At 51.0% G+C, this 20,836-nt stretch overlaps 1 protein-coding gene across 3 annotated transcripts; it reads left to right on the forward strand.

Moving 5' to 3' along the window:
* Positions 1–1,333: 1,333 nt before the first annotated feature.
* Positions 1,334–20,836, forward strand: WSCD2 (WSC domain containing 2). 3 transcript variants are annotated; one of them, XM_081966251.1, is made up of 10 exons: positions 1,334–1,862; positions 9,717–9,801; positions 10,666–11,524; positions 14,499–14,613; positions 15,969–16,153; positions 16,316–16,437; positions 16,811–16,985; positions 17,688–17,852; positions 18,945–19,145; positions 19,902–20,836. In XM_081966251.1, exons 3-10 carry the CDS (start codon positions 11,143–11,145, stop codon positions 20,252–20,254), a joined length of 1,698 nt encoding a protein of 565 aa, XP_081822377.1. In that variant the 5' UTR covers positions 1,334–1,862; positions 9,717–9,801; positions 10,666–11,142; the 3' UTR covers positions 20,255–20,836. The 3 variants fall into 3 exon arrangements, with proteins under 3 accessions (XP_081822377.1, XP_081822376.1, XP_081822378.1); XM_081966250.1 differs by lacking the exon at positions 9,717–9,801; XM_081966252.1 differs by lacking the exon at positions 9,717–9,801 and having other exon boundaries at positions 10,666–11,452.

Genomic DNA, 20,836 nt, shown 5'->3' on the forward strand with positions numbered 1-20,836 from the left:
ACCCATCCCAGGTATAACTGGCACAAGAGGATGGTGACAGCTTGTGGAATGTGCTGGTGACAAATGAGTTTTCTGGTAGATCCCCAAGTCTGCAGGGCTGAGGGATGGATGCTATGTTGAGGTCCTTCCTCTTAGCCATTCTTTCCTTCCTCCCCTTACTTCCTCCCTTCCCTCTCCTCCCTTCCACCCTCTCTTCCTTCCTTCCTTTTCCTTCTTTCCTCCCCTTCCTTCCTCCCCTTTCTCTCTCCTCCCTTCCTTCCCTCTCCTTCCTTCCTTCCCTCTCCTTCCTTCCTTTCCCCTCCTTCCTTTCTTCCCTTCCTCCCTTCTTCCCCTCTTTCCCTCTCCTCCCTTCTCCTTCCTCACCTTTCCTTCCTTCCTTCCTTCCTTCCTTCCTTCCTTCCTTCCTTCCTTCCGCTCTCCTTTCTTCCATTCCCACTTTTCATTCTCTTTCTAACCCAAATCTTTCTCTCCAGCCCTCCATTTGATATCTTTCCCTCTCTTTCTCTCTGCAACCTTTTCTGACTGAAAAGCACTCCTGGCCCCTGGAGAAAAGTCACTTGTGGGTGGCAAGAAGTATCAGCCGAGAAGGCAAAGGCCCAACCCCATAGACCCACACCTACCATTCATGGCAACAGGGCCGTCGGCCGGGCTGTTCACAAAACATCTGTCTTTCTGTCCTCAAAAGAGCCGATTCACCCATTAAGTCTGATTTTTAGAACATTAAGATCTCTGTTGTCCTTCGCAGCACAAGAGATACGGAATTCAGCCTTGTCCCAAAGGGGAGCTGGAAGTTTCCTTTCCTAGAACGGAAGCATTTCCCCTAAATAAACCTCCTCCAGATGTTCTGGGTTCTCCCCGCGAGTGTCTCTCTCTGCTACTGTTATGGAGCCCCTGGGTTAACCTCCCAGCTCCCTTTCATCCTGGGCTGCTGCACCTCTCCTTTTGCAAGCCTCCCTCCTTCACCCACTCCTTCTTTCCACCTCTCCGAGCGGCCTCCTCTGGGGCTCCCTGTCAAGCAGCCTTCTGCCCATCACGAAGGGCCCCGAAGGCACCCAGAGAGCTCCATGTTTCCCTTAACCTTGGCTGAAAGGCTTGGAGAAGGGGAAAGGCCTTGGGTTTCCCAGCCTCTCTCTCTCTCTCTCTCTCTCTCTCTCTCTCCTGGAAAGCCCCCACCTGCCACCTGCCTGGGAAGACGGAGCCTCTCCTCTGGCAGCTCCTTGCAGGAAGGGGCGACGTTGGCAGCCCCGGCAGAGGAGGGGTTAAGCAGGAGGCAGTGCTGTAGGCTGGCCAGCGGAGCAGCGGAGCAGCGGAGCTCAGTCGGAGCTTCAGCAGAGGCAGGGAAGGAGGGAGGGAAGCCGAGGCTCCTGCTGGAAGCGGGCACCAAGCGAGGGCAGCCCTGGCAGGAGTTGGAGCTGCCGCCATCCAGGACAGGACGGTCCTCTCCGGCCTGGTGAATCCTTGGAGACCAGGAGCTTCTTCTCCGGTTGCTCGGAACCTGCAGGGTGCCAGCATGTGAGACCCGAGGACGGAGCCAGCCTGCCATGACTGCGGCTTTCGCCTCTGCCAGCCAGCCCAGAGCGCTGCAGCCTCCGAGGGGCAGGATTGGAAGGGAGGACGGCTCCGTCTGCCTGCAGCCCGCTGGCTTTGAGGAAGACCCCGCTAGGCTGCCCAGGGGGCTTCTCCTCCTTTCAATGCCCCGGTGATCCCCAAGCGTCCCTCCAGGATCGGGCATTTCCCCAGGGATTCCCAGGGGAGCCTGGAGGTGCCCTCAGAAGCTGCCAAGGCGGAGGAGGAAGAGGAGGAGGAGGAAGAGGAGGAAAGGGTTTGACCTCAGATGACCTCCGGAAGGTGATTTCTCCCAGGTAAGAAGCTCAGGTGCCTTTGGATGCCTGGGGTCATCTGGGAGAGGCAGACGGGGGTGGGGGTTCCTTGCGCAGCCATTGGGGTGAAGCTTTGCTCTGGCAAAGAGGACAGGGGTCTTCTCACATCTCCCCTTCCCCTTTTACTGCCAGCCGGAGAGGAAGGCAGGTTGTCCTTTCTTCCATGGAACCAAAGAGCCTCTCTCTGTCCCCTGGGGTCTTCCATCGCCCAGTGGGCATTTTCTCTCGGGAGGGGGGGGGTGAAGGGTTCCTTTAACCTTCCTTCCCAATGAGCCTTCCGAGACCCTCCTCACATCTCCTTTTGGAGGGGGAGAGGGAGACAGAGAGAGACAGAGAGGGAGGTCCTAGGAAAGATTTTGGGCCCTTCGTGCTTCGGGAGGGGGTCCTGTTGGGGGGTCAAGGGGGGATTTTTTGTGCAGAGGGAAAGGAGACCTTAACCCCCCCATCTTCTGGGGACGCGAGAACGAAGGGGGCCTTTCATAGCTCAGAACAAGAGAGGGCGTCTTCGCTGTTATCTCCTGAAATCTCAGATTAATTACCTGCTAATGACTTTTCGGCATCCTCTTGGGGGGAGGGGGGTTCTGCCCACATTTTGGAGGCCCCTGGTGGTTGCGTGGGGGGGGGAGCAGGAAGGCGCCCTGTGGCTGCCCTTGTACCCACCATGGCATTCAACTGGTGGCATTCAAGGCCAATTAGCCCCCAAGGGAAAAAAACCCAGGACATCCCAGGCCTTGGAGGCAGGACAGAGGGTTCGAAGCAGGGAAGAGACTTCCTGAAGAGATTTTCTTCAAAGTTCCATGAGGGACTGAGTTGGATGGGGGCATCTTAAGGAAGGAACAGGGTGGATCAACTCCCTGGAGCTGATACTGAAGGAGAAAAAGCAAGAATTTTCCTTCCTTCCCTCCCTCCCTCCCTCCACCTCCCTCCTTCCTTCTTTCTTTCCTTCCTTCCTTTCTTTCCTCCCTCCCTCTCTCCTTCCTCCCTCCCTCCCTGTCTTCCTCCCTCCCTTCCCTCCTTCCTTGTAACGCTGATAAAAAACCAAATAGGTAAGGGTTGCGTCAGAGGTCTTAGTTTAGTTTAGCCACACCTTGGAGCCTGAATGGACACCAGATGTTCTCCTTGAGGTCCCGACTGTAAGCAGGGTCCTCTTGGCTGGAGCTAAAGTACCTTTGGAGGTCAAGAGCACCAAGCCCCCTTCCCACCTGTTGGGCTGCTCCAACTCCATTGGGCAACATCTGGGGCTAGAGAGTGTGCGCCACCTGAGCAGCTGTGCCATGTGGGGAGAAGACGCTCGTCCAAAGACCTGGGATATTGGGCAAGCAGGAAAGACATTTGGGGCATGGATAGCTGGCCATAACTTCAACCCGGCTGCCTGAGGCAGATCCAGGGGAAATGGGCCCATCATTCCCTCCTCGTGCCTTCCAGCTTCCCTTGCTGCCTTTTGACATCCATGTGTGACAGGCCTTCTCCTCCAGAGAAGATTCTGCACCCAGCATCCCATTAGAAGGTCAGCCCCAACGCTGGAGCTGGGCCAAAGGGCTTATCCAGATGGGCTGAGATCCAGCAAGGCTGAGCTGGGGGGACGGACGGACGGACGGACGGACTGCTGGGGGTTATTTATGAGTGGCCACATCCACGTTGCCTCCAATCCACCAATTACGGCTGTGGCTTGGATGGGAAGAGATGGGTGGAACAGGAGGTCCCATAGCTTCATCCACAGGTGGGATCCTGTGAAGGGCTGCACCCCCAAAGTGCAGGTAGGAAGAAGCCCAGCACAAATGGGCCTCCTTAGGGGGCTTCTGGAAATGCCCTGCACAGCCCCCACCCCACCCCCGTTGCGAGCAGAGGAACAGCTGGTCGCTCTGGGATTAAGTTGCCCTGTCCTAACTTCCAATTTCCAGAGTGAATAATCTATAGAGGCCACATGTCACATGCTGGGAGAGGAAGCAGTTATTGTATCAGTAACCGGCAAATGGGATCAAGGGGCTTTGATCCCTTTACTCGCTCATCTGCCTCCTTTGCACCCCCCCCAGCCCCCCCCCAGTCCAGCAGCTAGTTAATTTTTTTAAGTGCATCTGTTGCAGGGATTTTTTTTAAACCTCCTTTTCCTCATCCGTTTGTTCCCTTGTCTTTTGCAAAGGGCTTCTCTCTCTCTCTCGTTCCCTCCCTCCCTTCTTTCTTTCTCCCTCCCTCCCTCCCTCCCTTCTTTCCTTCCTTCCTCTCTCTCTCCCCCTCCCTCCCTTTGTTTTCTTTCTTTCTTCTTTTTCTTTCCTTCCTTCCTCTCTCTCCCCCTCTCTCTCACTCCCTTCTTTTTATTTCTCTCTCCCTCACTCCCTCCTTCCTTCCTTCCTTCCTTTTCTTTCTTTCTTCTTTTTCTTTCCTTTCTTCCTCCCTCCCTCTCTCCCTCCCTCCCTCTAACTGCCAGAATCACAAATGCAGCTTGAAGGTTGTGGTGGAAGAGAGGAGGAGAAGGCAATGGGCCTCTCCCAGGATAACTGCACTGCAGCAGGAGGAAGCCTCTGGGGCCTGTCTCCCAGGGCCTTTCCTTCAATGGGGAGACTTCAACTGGTACCATTCCCAACCAGCATGCAATAGCCAGGCCCACCCTGGGGGCCCTGCAGCTGCTCCTGAGAAGGCCACCTCCTCTGTTGGGGCAAAAGGAAGTGGATGTGTGTTGAGAGGGAGTGAAGCTCAAGGTTTGTTTTTTAACCTTCCTTGTATCTTCAGAGTAGGGGTAGCTGTGGCCTTTGGCAGACCCCTCCAGCAGGAGAGATTTGGGGGAGCTTCTGTTAGAACCTGGAGGCCTCGCTCGGTTTCCATCTTGGTCACCGAAGGTTATGATCTGTGTGAATTTAACATTCTTTCGGGAAAAGAGCCACGGGTGACCAAAAACGGGCATTCTTCTCCTGATCAGATGGTTTGGATCCAGGAGAGTTGTGGACCAAATCTGAAGATCACTTGGAGAAGGTCTTTTGAAGCCCAGCTGGAGATGCAGGGAGATGCATCTTCCCACCAGAAATGAAACTACAGCTGTTCCCACCAGTCTTGGGGACAAATTCTCTAGTGGTGACCACGTTGTGTGATCACGTCTTCCTTTGGTCTGCCCCGAAAGTGCCACCAAGGAAAACCAGCTGACGCCGCTCTCCCAAATTAGAAAAGAGAGAACAAACGTCTCTTTTTAGTTCTTCCAACATATGTTCATAATTTTAATTGGCTTCCCTCGTCCGCCCTGGCCACACGCATATTCCAGTGCCTCTTTTCCCCCAGATCTAAATCTTCCGGCTTTTCTTTGACCGTTGAACTCAGACGGAGAAGACGAGCCTGTCATTGAAGGGAGAAATGTTGGGCAGTCACATTTGGAGAACTTTCCCAACCTGGTTACTGAACAAGCCCATTTTCTGAGCTTGCAGGAGATGAAATAGCTTAAATACACCTAACTTGGATACTTGACGGGTGCCAAACCAAGGTTGGCTGTGTTGTGCCAAGGCATTCCCAAGGATTGTGGGCTGTTTTGAGTTTAGTGTTTAAACATATTGTGGGAAAGGCCTTTTGTAGATCAGAGTCCCCCTTCAGACGACTCCTGGGTTCCTTATGGAGCCTCCTTGTGCACCTCGGTTGTGTGTGTGTGTTCCTTCCTTCTCTGAAGCTCTTCCCCAGAATAACATCTCCCTTTCCTTGGGTCAACCGAGGCCTTGGTGGTGGGACAATTTTCTTGCTCTCGAGGCTCTTCCGGTTTTCAAAAAAGCAGTAGAGGAAAACTTTCCTTTTCTTTTTTACCCTCCTTCCTCCAGCTTTAAGGGAAGGAAGCCAAACAATATTACAGGCTAATGTTGGCTTTTTCCGGGGTTTTTTTCCCCCTGTTCAATTTTTAAAAGAATATTGAAACAAGGAAGAAAAATAGACTTGTAAGCCTCAGTTATGGCTTTTGTGACAAAACAGCCATAACCACCCAGGGGGGAATCCGAAAGAGGCCCAATTTGACGACTCCTGGGGTCTCACCACCTCTGGCTGCCCCCTTCCAGAAGGGCCCCCATTCCCCGTCTTGGCTGACAGATTTCGGCCTCTGTCGAAAAACAGCTGTTCCTTTGGGCGGAGGGCATTTCTCAAAAGCGAAAAAACCCAATCACCTTGATCTCTTAGAAACAACAACATGACAATCTGTAGCGATGCCAAATGCATTAAATTTGCATCAAGGCGAGTCACAATTAATTAGAGGCCCGATTAATACTTGATGCTTGGCGCTTTCCTTCCTCTGCAAACATATTGAAAGTTGGCAGCCTCCAAAGTCACCTGGGCGTGGGTTAGGGTTACGAGCTTTTCCTCCACATTTATTTATTTATTTTGGTCCCCTTCCTTCTCCTGTCCGCCTGTTGCAAAACCTTCCCGGGGGAGCAATTTTAATCTTTGTCTGGAGGCGGTTGTGGTGGCTTTGAAGGGGGAACAGGCAGGGTGGGGTTAAAATTTCCATGGTGTCAAATTCCTTTCATCAGGTCTAATCCTGCTGGGGTTTTGTGTGGCCAAGGGCGTCCCCGTCCCCCCAGACATGGGGTGGAGTGCCTAAAAAGCCCTGGGAACTGAGGTCCCTTCCCCTTCTTAGGCATGTTGGATATGTGATGCCTGTAAAACGGGGTGGGATTATAATCCTGTGGTTGTGGTTGTGTCTTTTTTTTTTTTACTTCCTTTGAAGATGGAGCTGCTTTCTTATTTATTTCTGGGGGGGGGGGGGGGAGAGAGGAGAGTGCTGGCAACTACCCAAACTTCACTTCCCCTTCTTGGAGGGAGTATCTGGCAAGGCTGCCATCTTTGAGGCTCGGTGGAGCAGCCCCCAGACTCTACCTACCTTGTCTAAAGTAGACTTTATGACCGGTGGAGGAGAAAATTCCTCCTTCGTTCTGTGAACAAAAGCTGAGCGGCCCCTTAGCCAGGCCGTGTCCTTGAAGCAAAATTCCTTTTGTTGGCTGTTCAGGGCTGCTGATATATCACCTTATGAAGGGAAGAAGGGGGCTTTCTTGGGCTGCCTGGGGTCTCCTATTACCCCCTGAGACAACCACCTCCCCAAGAAACCCCAGAACAGACATCCCCTCCCCCCCCAGGGGTAGATCAGCCTCGTGCATGAAGGAAGCTCTTCTCTTCTCCAGGTCTTTCTCTGTGTTCTCTTTCCTCTCTTCAATTACGGTCCCCATCCTGCCCTGTGCACAGGTTGGGTTTTAAGGGAGAATTCCTGCCTTTGGGGTGAACCAGCCAGGGCAAATCTCTCGGGGTGCAGAAGATGGAGAAGGCCAGAGACCCTCTTTAATTGCAACCTCCTGGTCCTATAGCTCACCTTTTGGCTTATGGCCTTTTCATCTAGGGGGCAACGATGTGTCAGGCCTGCAGCTATCTTTTCTTTCGGATCTTTGGCCTGCTACACTTTCTATTATTCTACTATGCACTTTCTATGGTGGGAAAATGGCAGGGGGGATTGTATGGAGTTAGATAATACGTAGCCATAACAACATTCTTTCTAGGAAGCCAAGGTCATCCTTTGTCTCTGTACCTCTGCGTCTGACTGGAACTGGATGGGTGGAAGCTGTCAGCATGGCAGTGGGAGATTGGACCACGGGATGGGCTTGTGGGTGTGGGAGCAAGATCTTGAACTTTCAACTGGGTGGGGAAAACCGGGAAGCTTTCAGATTCTGGTTTTCCCAGATGTGCCAACGTGGCTCTCTTCATCAATTGGAACTTTGAGCAATACTTTGCCTCGGACTCTGATTTAATTTTGGAACCCCGACACGAAGCCTCCTAGTCTTTGGGAGGGCAGTCCTGCAACCCTTGGACCCCTGAGAATTGTGACTGTGACTGCCTCCCTCCTGGGATGACCTGGTCTGTAGCCCCAGCCAGCTGTGCAGAGGGGAACTTCATTTATCACCAGATGTTGGGCTTCTCTTTGCAACCCCATCTTAACAGCTTCTACTGGTTGCAATTTCACATAAGAAGAAAAGTTAGAGATGGGAAAAAAAAACTCTAGTTAACCAGGGGAATCACAAGCCGACAATCTTAAGACATTCCGCCCCCCCCCCTCCTTCGACCTCTGCCGTCAGGAGCAATCATGACAGGGCCCTCGCTCCCTTCTGGGTTCTCAATCATCTTTTCTTGGCTTGTCTCATCTTCCTGGACCTTTCCTGAATTCGTAACTTTTCTCAGGCTCTGCCGGTTCCTCTCGGGATGCTGCCCATCCCTTCCAAAAAGTTCAGCTTTCTTTCAGAGCAAAAGGTGCTCCCTGCCCACGTTTGAAGAGGCTGAATATGCAGGAATGCCAGCCTGGGCCAGAGGAAGGGGGGGAAAGAATGAATGCCATCCTTCATCTGATTGGGGGGGGGGGGGCGTCAGCACTGGGAGATTGGCAGGTGGTTCTCCATCCTTGCAGTAACTTTCCAGACCCTCCTCCTCCTCCTCCTCCTCCTCCTTGGCTGGGAACTCTAGCCACAATAGAGACATTGTCTTTGCTCAGTTGCGCTTCTCTTCTCTTCTTTTCTCTCCCTTGTCCGAGGAATCTGGGGTTTCCACAGACGCTGGGTAGCACTCGGGCGGGCACACTTTACAAAAAAGAGAGAGAGAGCCACCACTGCTCCGAAGAGAAAGCAGGCTTGTTCTACTCCTCGCTGGTAACCGAGCAATTGAGGGAACTGAATAATTTAGTGTCCCTTGTGTTTCCTTGCCAAGCTTATTGTGACTTTACAAAACTGACCCATTAAATCCCGCTGAAGGAGAAGAGGAAAAGGCCAGGCACGGGTACATTATCCTGGGTTATTGTTTTTCATTTTTCCGCTTTGCTATTTGGAGGCAACCCCCAGGTTGAGAGGTTGGCATCGGTGTGTTGGCTGCACAGCTTTTATTTCCAGAGCAAGAATAAGAGAAGGCAAGAGAAGCATTTTATTTTCCTACCAGCAATACCCTGTGTAGCCCACTGCCCCAAATGCTTGACTCTGCCGTGCCCTGGTTTTCTTTCAGCCGGTTCTGGGTTCAGCTCCTGCGGCCCCTGCTGGAGGTGGCAGGATGGCTTCCAGGCCTCACCTAAAGGACTTCCAGAGAATCTCTTCAGGTTCTTAGGGCCTTCGTTACGAAACCTTATACTCCTTGACTTACGCCCACAATTGAGCCTGACATTTCTGTCGTTAAGCAAGACAGGGAAGTGAGTTTTGCCCTGTTTTACAACCATACTTGCCACGGCTGTTATCCCTGCCATGGTAACCCAGTTGTTAAGTGAATCTGGCTTCCCTGTGCTTGTCAGAAAGTCCTAAAAAATGAAACCATCATGAATGGGACCCTGTTGCCATGCATCTTAATTTCGATCGCGTCTTGTATTTCCCTACTTCTTGTTTCTATCTTGTCCCATATTAAATAATATTCTGGTGCAGACGATGGTTTTGAACGGTGCAACAAACATGGAATCAGGAATGGCAAAGTGGGACAAAGGTGCCCAAGGACTCAAGGTGGCAGATTAGAAGTAAAAGATAAAAAAGGCTTGTTTAAAAGCATCATTTTTCTCTCTCTTTCAAATTGCTCCCTTCCCTGGAACCACAGAAGGTCCACCAGCCCTCCCTTGATTGCCATAAACTCCACACTTCAGGGACCAAGACGTGTTTGGATAGTTATACGAGGAAGCAGAATTGAAGCATTTATTTATACTCCATGCCGTCTGCCCCGGTGATATTTTTTACTTAATCATCTCAAGACAGATGGTAGTAGGAACATTAGAGCCCATTAAGCAAACGGCATTCAGTCTTTCCCCGTTTCTTTGCTTCTTCCTTATTCCTGGGGTTTTTGGTCATCTTTGTCTTTGTCTCCACTTGCAAGGAAGACCCTCCCTCAGCTCTGAGAGCAGAGGGCGACCCTGCAATGCAGCCACGGCCGTGAATCTCTCTAACCCAGAAGAAAGCAGGTGAGAGGCAAGGTTTTATCCCTGTTAGGAGATCTTGCCTCTCTCCTGGGCTCCTTACAGTATCCACTTGGTTGTAGGAGAACAAGGGCCTCTTCTGGTAGGCCACGATGGTTTTAGATCCTTAAGATGAGCCAGGATAATAAGAAATTGTTAGATTGGGTAATGGAGAGGCACACACAGGCTTAACGGTAACAACAGCTCTTTATTGAGTACAACAAGTGAGAAGGTTGAGTCTGACAGCAGCCCTTTTATAGGGAGCTGTCAGACCCTTCGAGCAATAGGATTAAACCTCTGTTCCCGCCAGAACGGAGGACCTTGGTGGAAACCACTGAAGTTAGAGCAAGTATCTAACAGAAATGATACTAAATTATATCTGGGTTTGCGGAAATGCCATCCAAAGGAAATATAAACTGAGTTTTGAAATAGACACCAACAACGTTCTTGCTTTCTGAAGCCTCCCTTGGCTGGGAGGGGGCTATGGGGCAGTGTATGTCAACCTTGGCCACTTTAAGATATGTGGACTTCAACTCCCAGAATCCCCCAGCCAGCCATGCTTGCGACTGGCCCCAGTAGCCAATCAGCGGTGTCCGTGTGATGATGTCATAAAGGTCCCCCCAGCCTGTTTTTCAGCCCTTGCTCTGAGATCGACTTTTGTGAAATAGCAACCGGGATCCGGGATCCTTCCTAGATCATGTTAACTCTCCTAAAATCTGGGAAAGAGAATGGAAACTGTAGGAGTCCTGTCCCTTTCCCCATCTCCCCTTCAAGCATGGTTTGAAATCATGGATGGAGAGCCCCTTTGGTGCCTAGCTGAAAGAGAAATGTCTTTTCTGTCCTAATATTGTCTTTTCTGTTGATTTCTAGGTTCAGTTTTCTTCCCACCCTGGGACAATGAGTGGCAGTTGGTCCAGATGTGTCCCTGGACATTATCGGGTACCTCAAAACTCCTCGGATGCGTCTCCATTTTGGTGAATGTTGGTGAACTTCCCTTCCAGGGCAGGTGGGCCTGCCAGGTTAAAAGCAGCAGCAGCAGCAACTCCTGATCTCCAGGTTGACGATGGTAACTTCACCGTTGGCTGCTCTGTGGCAGGAGAAGAACTAGCGCAAAGGAGCAACTCTGCAACCTCCTCCTTTTGAATCAATGCATGAACAGGAGTCTCCAAGCTGGGCCGATTTATTGAGAGTACGGCACTGAGGACCCAGCCGTGGCACCGGATTCGTAGCATCAGACCCGTGGCCTCTCAGACGGCAGAAAGAGGTGTCCTCCTCTCCACTCAGAAGGTTGTTTTCCTTTGCTCGTTTCTCCAGACGGACCCCGTGAAAATCCGTAATGAGGTTGACATGGCCAAGCTCTTGCTGAAATTCCAAAGATACTTCCGGCGGAAACCCATCCGTTTCTTCACCTTGATTGCGCTCTACCTGACGGCTGGCAGTCTGGTCTTCCTCCATGCCGGCTTCAGCGGGGAGACGACGGTCCCGGGGGCTGCCCCCCGGCCCAGCAACGGTGCTGCGGAAGGGACCGAAGCCCAGTCGCTGGGGGCGCTGCCACTTGGCAGGGAGTTTAGGGCAATGCCGGAGTCTGTGGTCTTGGCCCGGAGGTACGGGACTTGGTTCAAGAACCCCCCGAAGGACGCAGCTGGGAGGAGCAGAGGTGATTATGGGGAGGCCTGGAGCAGAGTGCTCAAGGGGAGGAGGAGCGCTCATGAGAAGGAGGAAGAGAGAGGTAACGTCCCTTCAGGGAAGAATGAACTTGGTTCAGGATGAATTGGGAATAGCATGCAGAGAATGGAAATTAAAGCCTTCTTTTTATCCCGGGTCCTCGGAAGGTCCTCGGGTTTTGGGAAAGGCTGCCACTTAAGATCGCATTGGTCTTTTTTTAAGAAAGGTTTTTTTGTTTGTGTGTTTCGAATCCATTCACAAATATACACTCTTATAATTACTTTTAACATTTATCTATTCATCGTTAATTTTTATCATTATTTTCTTACAAATATATAGAATGCAGTTTGGATCACTTTCTTGCCACCCCCATGCCTCCATCTTATTTTGCAACAACCTTACTCCTTCTCTCTTCTCTGCCTTCTTCTTCCCCTCTCTTTCCCCCTCCTCCTCTCTTCTCCTCTTCCTTACCCTCTTAATCCCCCTCCCTTACCTCCTCTGCTTTACCCTTTCTTCCCTTCCCTCCTCATCCTTCCTCCTTTCCATTGTGGCCTTTGCTTATTTACTTTGTGTGACGGATTCTCCGAGTGGCATTTCAGCAATCCCAACTTTACAGTTTCATACAAAATAATTTTCTCTGTTACATTTTATTTCTAATAATAATTCCACTTGTATTTTTTTTAAACTTGTATCGTTGCATTTTAATACTTAAGATCGCATTGGTCTTTTTTAGCTGCCACATCACACGGTTGTCTCGTTCTGTTGCACACTTGTGTTGCTCCAACCCAAATCCTTTCCTTGTGTCTTTACATTTTTTCACACCTTTCCACCCATTCATTCCAAAATGCCCTCGGTTTGCTTCAGAGGTTCTCTTAGGGGGACTTGATCTGTTACCCACTCATCTCACAGTTGAGTCCTTCTGATCGCTTTATAAGAAGGTTCTTTTAGCAGCTTTGTCAGGTTTTACTGTGTTCCTGACATACCCCTTATCTATCAACGGGGTGAATTTACTGACAGTGGGGTGTGGGGGAGGTAAACTAGTCCTCCCTTATTCTTGATCATCTGCTGCTGCCCAAAATAAATGAATTATTTCCTTGCTGTCCATTAAAGGATTGCTTAATCTTTCTCCCGGAATTTTACCTGCTTCCGAAATCAGGTGGATTTCAAACTGCCCCTCTCAACCTCCATCTTAAGGATGGGAACAATATTTGGACATTTTCATGGTCTCAATTCCTCATCTATTCCCGCTAGAGCCTCCTAGGATTGCAGCTAGCAGGTAGAAGCAGCCCATCTAAATGATTAATCTTTCTCTTTCTCTCTCTCTCTTTTTAATATACTTCAAAGAACATAACTTTATTTCCAGGGGAAAAACAACAAGAGCAAAGCACAAGACAGTTCCCTGTTAGAAATCGGGTGGGGAGGAATAAATCACTGCATTCCCTTGCCCCCACCAAGGTGGCTTTGGGGCCTCCTCTAGGGTGTTGTTGCTTTTTCCAGCGAAGGTGATGGGCCCGTTCTGGAAACCCGTTCAGCCAGGCTCATTAGCCTAATTTGATTTGACATTCCGAGAATTTCTAGCAGATGGCGAGGGAGATCCGATTGCCACCGATGGCAGCGATTGTTTGGCAGGCCCAGCTGTATGCAAGGCATCCCCCACAATTAACCTCCAGGAAGGTGGCGCTCTGCTTGGGGAGGGAGGCCCAGCCTGGAAATCATCAGAACAACCTGGGGGTGTCTGTCCTGGACCCCCTCTATCCTCCCTCCCTCGACTGGTGCTCCACAGGGTGCGAGAGCAGAGGGGGGTCCCCGTTCGTCCTGTGCCCATCTCACCCCTCCACTCCTTTCCTTTGGCCAGGAGCCCCGTCTGGATCAGGGGGAGGGGACCTCATTGGGGAGGGGGGTGAGCAGACCTTTGAACAACCCCCTGGACAGGAGTGGGTGGGCGGGAGCTGGGGGACCATCCCCAAGACTGAAGTGAAAGGACTTTGCTATCAATTGCCAACCTCTTTCTCCTCCCTTCTACATCTTCTAAATCCCAGAGTTAGGGACAGGATTTGCAGTGTCCACGCAATTGACTTTTTTTAAAAAAAAAATAATTCTCAATTTCTCCCAAAGGCTAAAGCAAAAGGATAGGATGTTTCGGGGCCCTCCCTTCTCAGATGTTGCCTGTGACACAAAGATGGTTTGTCACACGCTCAGCCAGATGTTCAGACTGGAGGTGGCATTTTTATCCACCTATGGGGTCCTTCCCAAAGACCCGGGATGGGCAGATGTGGTGGTTTGATGGTGTGGAAGGCATCGTTGTAGGATGTCAGCTGTTCCCATTGCAATTGACGGGTGGGGATTTTGTCAATGCCGACGGTGTTTATTATAAAGCCGCATTGTTATTATTTGCCTTATTATTAGAGTTTGCCTTGTTAGCGCGTTAGAAAGCCGAGGGAAGAAACCCTGCTGGCTGGGGATGATGGGAGTGGTAGTTCAGCACCCCAGTCCAGCCCAGATGGATCCCTGGACTAACTTGGTCTTCTTTCAGATTCAAGACTGAAAAATCAGAGCTGGGGAGTTGAAGCACCTCTTCCCCAGTTGTGTAGGTAACTCACCTTGGCAAACTGAAGGCTGAAGGTGGACTGGCGGTGCCACCTCTTTCTTCCCCTTGCCGTGCCAGAAAGAGGCACACCCAACAGGTCTCCTTGCGCCAAGTCTGGTCTCGTAAATTGAAAGAGCCAGCGGGATGCAGGCGAGTGTGCTTTGAATTCCCATCCAGGCACTAGCAAAGCCAGCTTGTCAGGCTGACGGATGGCTCCCTGACAGGCATTGCAAATCTTGGTGGGAGGAGAATCCTGCTAGGTACAGCAGCTTTCGGATGGGGTCTCGTAGGTCTTAGAAGAATTTTTTTAAAAGGCAGAATCTGAAAAACAGCCTGGGAATTCTCCCCAGGCCCAGTTAGTGCTGAGAATTGTCACTCTGGATCACCCCTTTGGCCCCATGACTCCCTGACTCAAGATCTGGGGTGCTAATGTTTCTTCTCCTTTCACCAGCAAAGTACATCGGCTGTTATGTCGACAACACCCACCAGAGAGCCCTCCGCGGAGTGTCCTTCTTTGACTACAAAAAAATGACATTGTTCCGTTGCCAGGACAACTGCGCCGAACGGTAGGGTGGCAAATGACACCAGGACTTCATTAACTCCAGGCACCGAGTGCGTTTCCTTCTTTTGGGGATTGGGAGAACTTTCAGGTTCTCCCTGGGACTCTTTGCCATAAGGGCAGCCGGCCCAGGTCTTGGGCAGGGCCTACCCTTGGACTCCTGTGGCAACAACTGCCTGGTGTTTGAGGACCAGGGAGAGCTCCTGGGGAAGGCAGGCATTGATCCGTCCCATTTTATCAATTGTAAGGAAGGTCTTGATGCCTCGGGGGTTACCTTGCGTTGGATGGTTGGGGAGGGGGGGGAGCGAAGAACATGACACCAAATGGTTGGAGCCAAATCATGCTGAATTGAGGTTATCAGGGAGACCTTTTTGTAACTGGAGGATGGGACAGAGGAAAAAAGAAATGCTCAGCCCTACACACGTATTTCCAGGTTGTCTCCTTCCCTGGAGAACATCCATGAACTTCCTTCTTCTCCAATTTCTTGGCCCACAAACGCTTTGCAATTCTGCTGTGGGGCAGAACTTCCTCCTCTGACTGCTCCCTGCTGGAGATTTCCCCCTTAGTTATTGCTTCAAAGGAGAACAGCAGTGGCAAAACACACATATCACTACCCCTGTAGACAACATCACACTATCCAGCCAGACGTGGCTGTCTACAATCCATGTGGTGATGGGATCTTTTCCTCTTGGGAAATACAGTATTTTTCGGACTATAAGACGCACCAAGATTTTGAAGAGGTAAATTTAAAATAAAGTTTTTGCCCTCTGCAGGCCTTTCAAACCCTCACACGTCCATTTTTGCAAAAAACAGGATGAACGGAGGTTTAAGGAGACTAAAAATGCTGTATTCAGTGTATAAGACGCACCCAGATTTTCGCCCTCTTTTCTGAGGGGAAAAGGTGCGTCTTATACTCCGAAAAATACGGTAGATGTTTTTTTCCCTGCCTGGAGTAAATTTTGTGATCCGGAGTCACATTTGACAAAGGCAACAAATCGCGTTTCCCTCCCGACTAGAGAGGAAGAGTAGAGGCCACTTTGATTTTCTCTACTTGCTGAATTTATTCCTCGTCAAGCTAATGGTTGGGGTGGCAAATGATGAGATGTAGTTAAAGCTGAAAGGGGATGGGATCCGTGCTCAGAAATCCATCCTGGTTTGGTCCCTTTCTCCTGCCCTGTAAATCTCCGTGCAATTGCTCAGAATTCCTCAAGTGAATCGTAACCCAGTTAGTGTACAATGAAGACACGTCCCAGGCCCATCGTTCAGGACTTCAGCCGCTGTGCAAGGTCGTTGTCTGGGGAGGGACATTTGGCCACTGCGCCTGGAGGATTCCCACATTCAGGGTGCCTTCGTCTGTGGCAGGGGCTACCTCTACGCGGGGCTGGAGTTCGGGGCGGAGTGCTACTGTGGGCACAAGATCCTGGCCGCGAACGTGAGTGACGCCGAATGCAACATGGAGTGCAAAGGAGAGAAGAGCAGCTTTTGTGGGGGGCCCAACCGGCTGTCCATCTACCGCCTGGATCTGGCCCAGGAATCCACCAGGAGGTGTGAGTGTGGCCTCCTTTTTTAAGGGCCTTGGCACCGCGTCGTTCTTTGGGCTAACTGGATGGGTGGAAGGAGGAGGAAGGGTCCTGTGCCCAGAGCATCTTTGGGATCTCTCTCTCTCTCTGAATTCTAGCAAAGAAACCTCCCTCTGCTTCTCTCCCCAGATGGCAGTGCCATCTTCCGTGGCTGCTTCCGCCGGCCAGAGAACCTCTCCTTGGCTTTGTTGGCAAGCAGGCCTATGAAGAACATGTCTGTGGGCCGATGCGTTGATCTCTGCACAGGAAAGGTGAGCAGAAAGGGGGTTGGCACAAGGATGTGGCACAAGGCCCCTGGGCTGGACCACCAGGTCCATAGGCCTTGACTCTTCCTGGGTACCAATGCAGGCTCCATAGAGGCATCCTTTGGCCACCAGCTGGCACTACTTGACTCTCGGGTGGGGCAGCAGCTCATCTCCAAGGGCTGCCAGGGAGGCTAGCAGACAACAGGGGCTGGGCCATGGGGGGAGCCACACAGCGCAGAATCCCTTCCCATGGTCTGCATGAGAGTGCCAGGACCTCTGCATCCGCCCTTCCGCTTGATGGGCAGGAGCTGACCTCCGTCCTGCTCTGCTCCCAAGGTATTTGCCCCATGCCTAGCAGTGAATTCTCCCTCCCTCCTAGGAATACCCTCTGGCAGCTCTGGCTGGCACCTTCTGCCACTGCGGTTTCCCCACCACTCTTTTCTCCTTGCATGAACGAGAAGGAGAGCATCTTTGCGCCCAGAGATGCAACGGGGAGGAGTTTGAAAGCTGCGGCACTTCAGACTATTTCATTGTATACCAGACCCAAGTGCAAGGTATCAGGGGAGGGGGAGGGGCTGGGAAAGTGGGGCTGGGGGCATTCAGACCTCCTGGGCACCCTGGCAGTCTCCTGTTCCATCACCTGGAAGTCCTGGCTACACTGTGTCCATCACCTCTTGCAACTGACCTTCATGCCCATTTCTCTGCTTATTAATGTGTAAAAAGCCATACCTCAGTCCCTGCTTTTGGGGGGGGGGGGAGAGTTACAGACCCTCTAGTGTTTCTCCACCTAGGCCACTTCCAGAACTGCAGCAGGATGAGAGAGAACATTTCTCTTCCCATGGTCTGAAGGTCAAAGAAGGAAGGTGCCCTCCCTCCATCACTTAAGAGCTGGAGAAGGCTTCAGATGTAAATCTTGGAGTGTGGCAAACTCCCAGCTGACAATCTGAGTCTTGGCTTCCATGTAAACCCATGTGAAATAAGTAAATAAATACATTTTTTAAGCCAACTGTCTTTTCTGGAAGCTCAATGAGATACCTTCAAAACCTTCTGCTTTGCAGAACTGCCAGTCCGCCTGGGCTGGGCAACCAAGAGAAGGCCACCAGACTGAGTGGCCTGGGGTGAGCAAAGGCTCTTGAAAACCCTTCTCCTCCCACCAGGCCACCCAGGACACCTTGAGAGGTGGGGGTGGCACCAGTGGCCCTCAAAAACATCCCCTCCATGGCCTCAGGAACCTTCTCTTGTTCTCTGCTTCACAGATAACCGATGTATGGACCGGAGATTTCTCACAGCTCGTACAAAACAATTGGTGGCCCTCGCCAGCTTTCCCGGAGCGGGCAACACGTGGGCACGGCATCTGATTGAGCTGGCCACGGGCTTCTATACCGGGAGTTATTATTTTGATGGCTCTCTTTATAACAAAGGTGATGGCATGGCTTCCTTGGGAGTTGAAATGGGGAAGGGGATGGAGAGGGGGGCGGGCTTGCTCCGAGCCATTGGAGGAGCACTCAACTGAAAATCTCACTCAGCTATGAATTTGACCCTCTCTATCTCAGCAGCTTCCACCACGGAAGTCCAACCAGCGTGCCTCTTCTCTGTAGTCCAAATCAGGGGTTTCCAACCCCTGAGACTTGTGGACTTCACCTCCCAGAATTCCCCAGCCCGGAAGTCCACAGGTTGCCAACGTTGGAGGCCCCTGGCCTAGGCTGCCCTGTTGGCACCAGAAGAGGCTGGCAATCCCTTTATCATCTTTCTTTCTTTCTTTCTTTCTTTCTTTCTTTCTTTCTTTCTCTCTTTCTCTCTTTCTCTCTTTCTCTCTCTCTCTCTCTCTCTCTCTCTCTCTCTCTCTCTCTTTCCCTCCCTCTGTTCCTTTCAAATTGCCAAGCCAGCTTCATATCCTTTTCCTGGAATTTGCAGTTGCCTGGAGACCAAACCTTGGTAGTTCTGGCTCATTATAGCTTTAAAAGGATCTGTGGGAGGAAAAAAAGACAAATTGGTTAACAAGCAGCCACTTCTCAGAGGAAAACCCCAGTAAATTTTCAAGGGTAGCTTGGCATCCCACGGAAATCTCTGTTGCAGCAATTGGCCTCTGATCGCCTCACCAGGGAAAGGAGGGAAGGGCTGAGATTTAAGGTGGGGAAAAACTTGTGTGGATCTCCTGTCTGTCAAGCATCCCTTAAGTTGACCTGGGAGGAGGGAAGGCAGAGAGGATGCCCTGAAGCCAACCGGCACAAGAACAGGAAGAGTAAAGCAGAAAAGCAAAGGACAGAGTTGGAAGGGACCTTGGAGGTCTTCTAGTCCAACCCCCTGATCAAACAGGGGACCCGAGACCATTTTGGACAAGCGATTGTCCCATCTCTTCTAGGAAACCTCCAGTGATGCAGCGAGAGAGTGGGGGGGGGGGGAGAGAATAGATTAATTAGATTAATCCTTCCTTCCTTTCCCCATATCTGCTGCTCGGGGCTCACTCTTTCTTTTCCTCCCTCTCCCTCTCTCCTCCCCCCACTTGGCCAAAGGGTTCAAAGGCGAACGGGACCACTGGCGCAGCGGCCGGACGATATGCATCAAAACCCACGAGAGTGGGCAGAAGGAGATCGAGGCCTTTGACTCGGCCATTCTCCTGGTTCGCAACCCCTTCAAAGCACTGATGGCGGAGTTCAACCGGAAGTACGGGGGTCACATCGGCTTCGCTTCTCACGCCCACTGGAAGGGCAAGGGTAGGTCTGTCTGCCCCACTGGGAGGAGTTTCTGCAGCTCCTCCACCTTCCTTGGACTTCAAGACCCAGAAGCTCAGGGGCCAGGAGATAGCTTTGAGAGAAGCTACGTTGATTGCAGGCTTTAGAAGAGCCACAACTGACCAGGAGAAGCCTCCACCTTCATCGATAGGCCTTCTCCTGCTTCTTCCCACCTGTGGGCTCTGAGGGATAACCTGGGTGTGTGTGTGTATGTCCATACTTTGTGACTGCCATGCGACTGCCATGGACCTCCTAGGACCTTCACCTTTCTACCTTCATAGTTCTTAGCTGTAGGCAGGCAGGAAGGCAGGCAGGCTGTCTATCTAACTAACTAACTATATTATCTATATCTATCTCTATCATCTATCTATCTATCTATTTATCTTCTATCTATCTATCTATCTATCTATCTATCTATCTATCTATCTATCTATCTATTTATCTTCTATCTATCTATCTATCTATCTATCTATCTATCTATCTATCTATCTATCTATCTATCTATCATCTATCTGTTTTGCTGTATGGCAGTAATTTTAAGATGGCCTTAGGAAAGTTTTATGAGATAGGAGTTTACAAGAGGTGCTACACTGTTGATGTTTAACGAAGCAAAGAGGCTATTTAAAGCTTTTATCTCTGCTTGGGAGTGGGGAAAGATGGGATAAAAGTCCAGACAGACCCTGAAGAGGCCAAGAAAAGGTTTCACGAATAACCTATTTCCTTCCTTCCTTCGTTCAGAATGGCCGGAGTTCGTCAAGAACTATGCTCCGTGGTGGGTGACACATACGCTCGACTGGTTGAAATTTGGCAAGAAGGTCTTGGTGGTTCATTTTGAGGACCTGAAGCAAGATCTCTTTGTCCAGCTGAAGAGGATGGTCAGCCTGCTGGGCATCGCCGTTCAGGAGGACCGCTTGCTGTGCGTCGAGGGACAGAAGGATGGAAACTTCAAGCGATCAGGGCTGAGGAAACTGGAGTACGACCCTTACACCCCAGAGATGAAGAAAATGATCAATGGCTACATCAAGACGGTGGACATGGCCCTGAAGCTCAGGAATCTCACTGGTGTCCCCAAAGACTACTATCCCAGGTGATGGACAGCTGCTGGGGCCGAGGAACTGGTCTCCTTGGGAGGTGCAAATTCGCTTCCTCCCGGCCAGGAACCATTTCCACCCAGTGGGTGGTGTAGGAGGACTCATCCTGCCGGGCTCGCTTTTAAAGGACTCTTTTGCATGAGCAAAGATGGCAAAATTCATGGTTGAGCGAAGATGTTTTGGCCAACCTGTCTCCAGAAAATGAGGTCCATTGGTGGGAGATATTTGCTGCTGCTGCTGCTTCTGCTGCTGCTTCCCCCCTGCCCCCCCCCCCCAGGAGTTTTGTGTTCCTTCCTACTCTGCTCTTCCTTAGCTGGTTGCCTTCTTGAACCCAGCAATTTGGTTAAAACCCCCACCGTGTGGTCGCCTTCCTTGGTTCTGCTGACCCGAGAAGAATCCTCTGTTTTTGAATCCTGGACTCTCCAAGGCTGGTCAAGATGGATCAACTGATGGATGCTGAGCTTTGTGCTAGCAATATAGTTTCTACATCTTCCTTCTTGGGGCAACCTCAAAGCTGCTGGACTCCATCTGAACAAACCTCAGGTTAAATGCTGCCCATTAAACCAACATTTTGTTAATATC

The sequence above is a fragment of the Natrix helvetica genome, assembly GCF_964273705.1.
Source record: "Natrix helvetica genome assembly, chromosome: 14".
Taxonomy (NCBI): Eukaryota; Metazoa; Chordata; class Lepidosauria; order Squamata; family Natricidae; genus Natrix; species Natrix helvetica.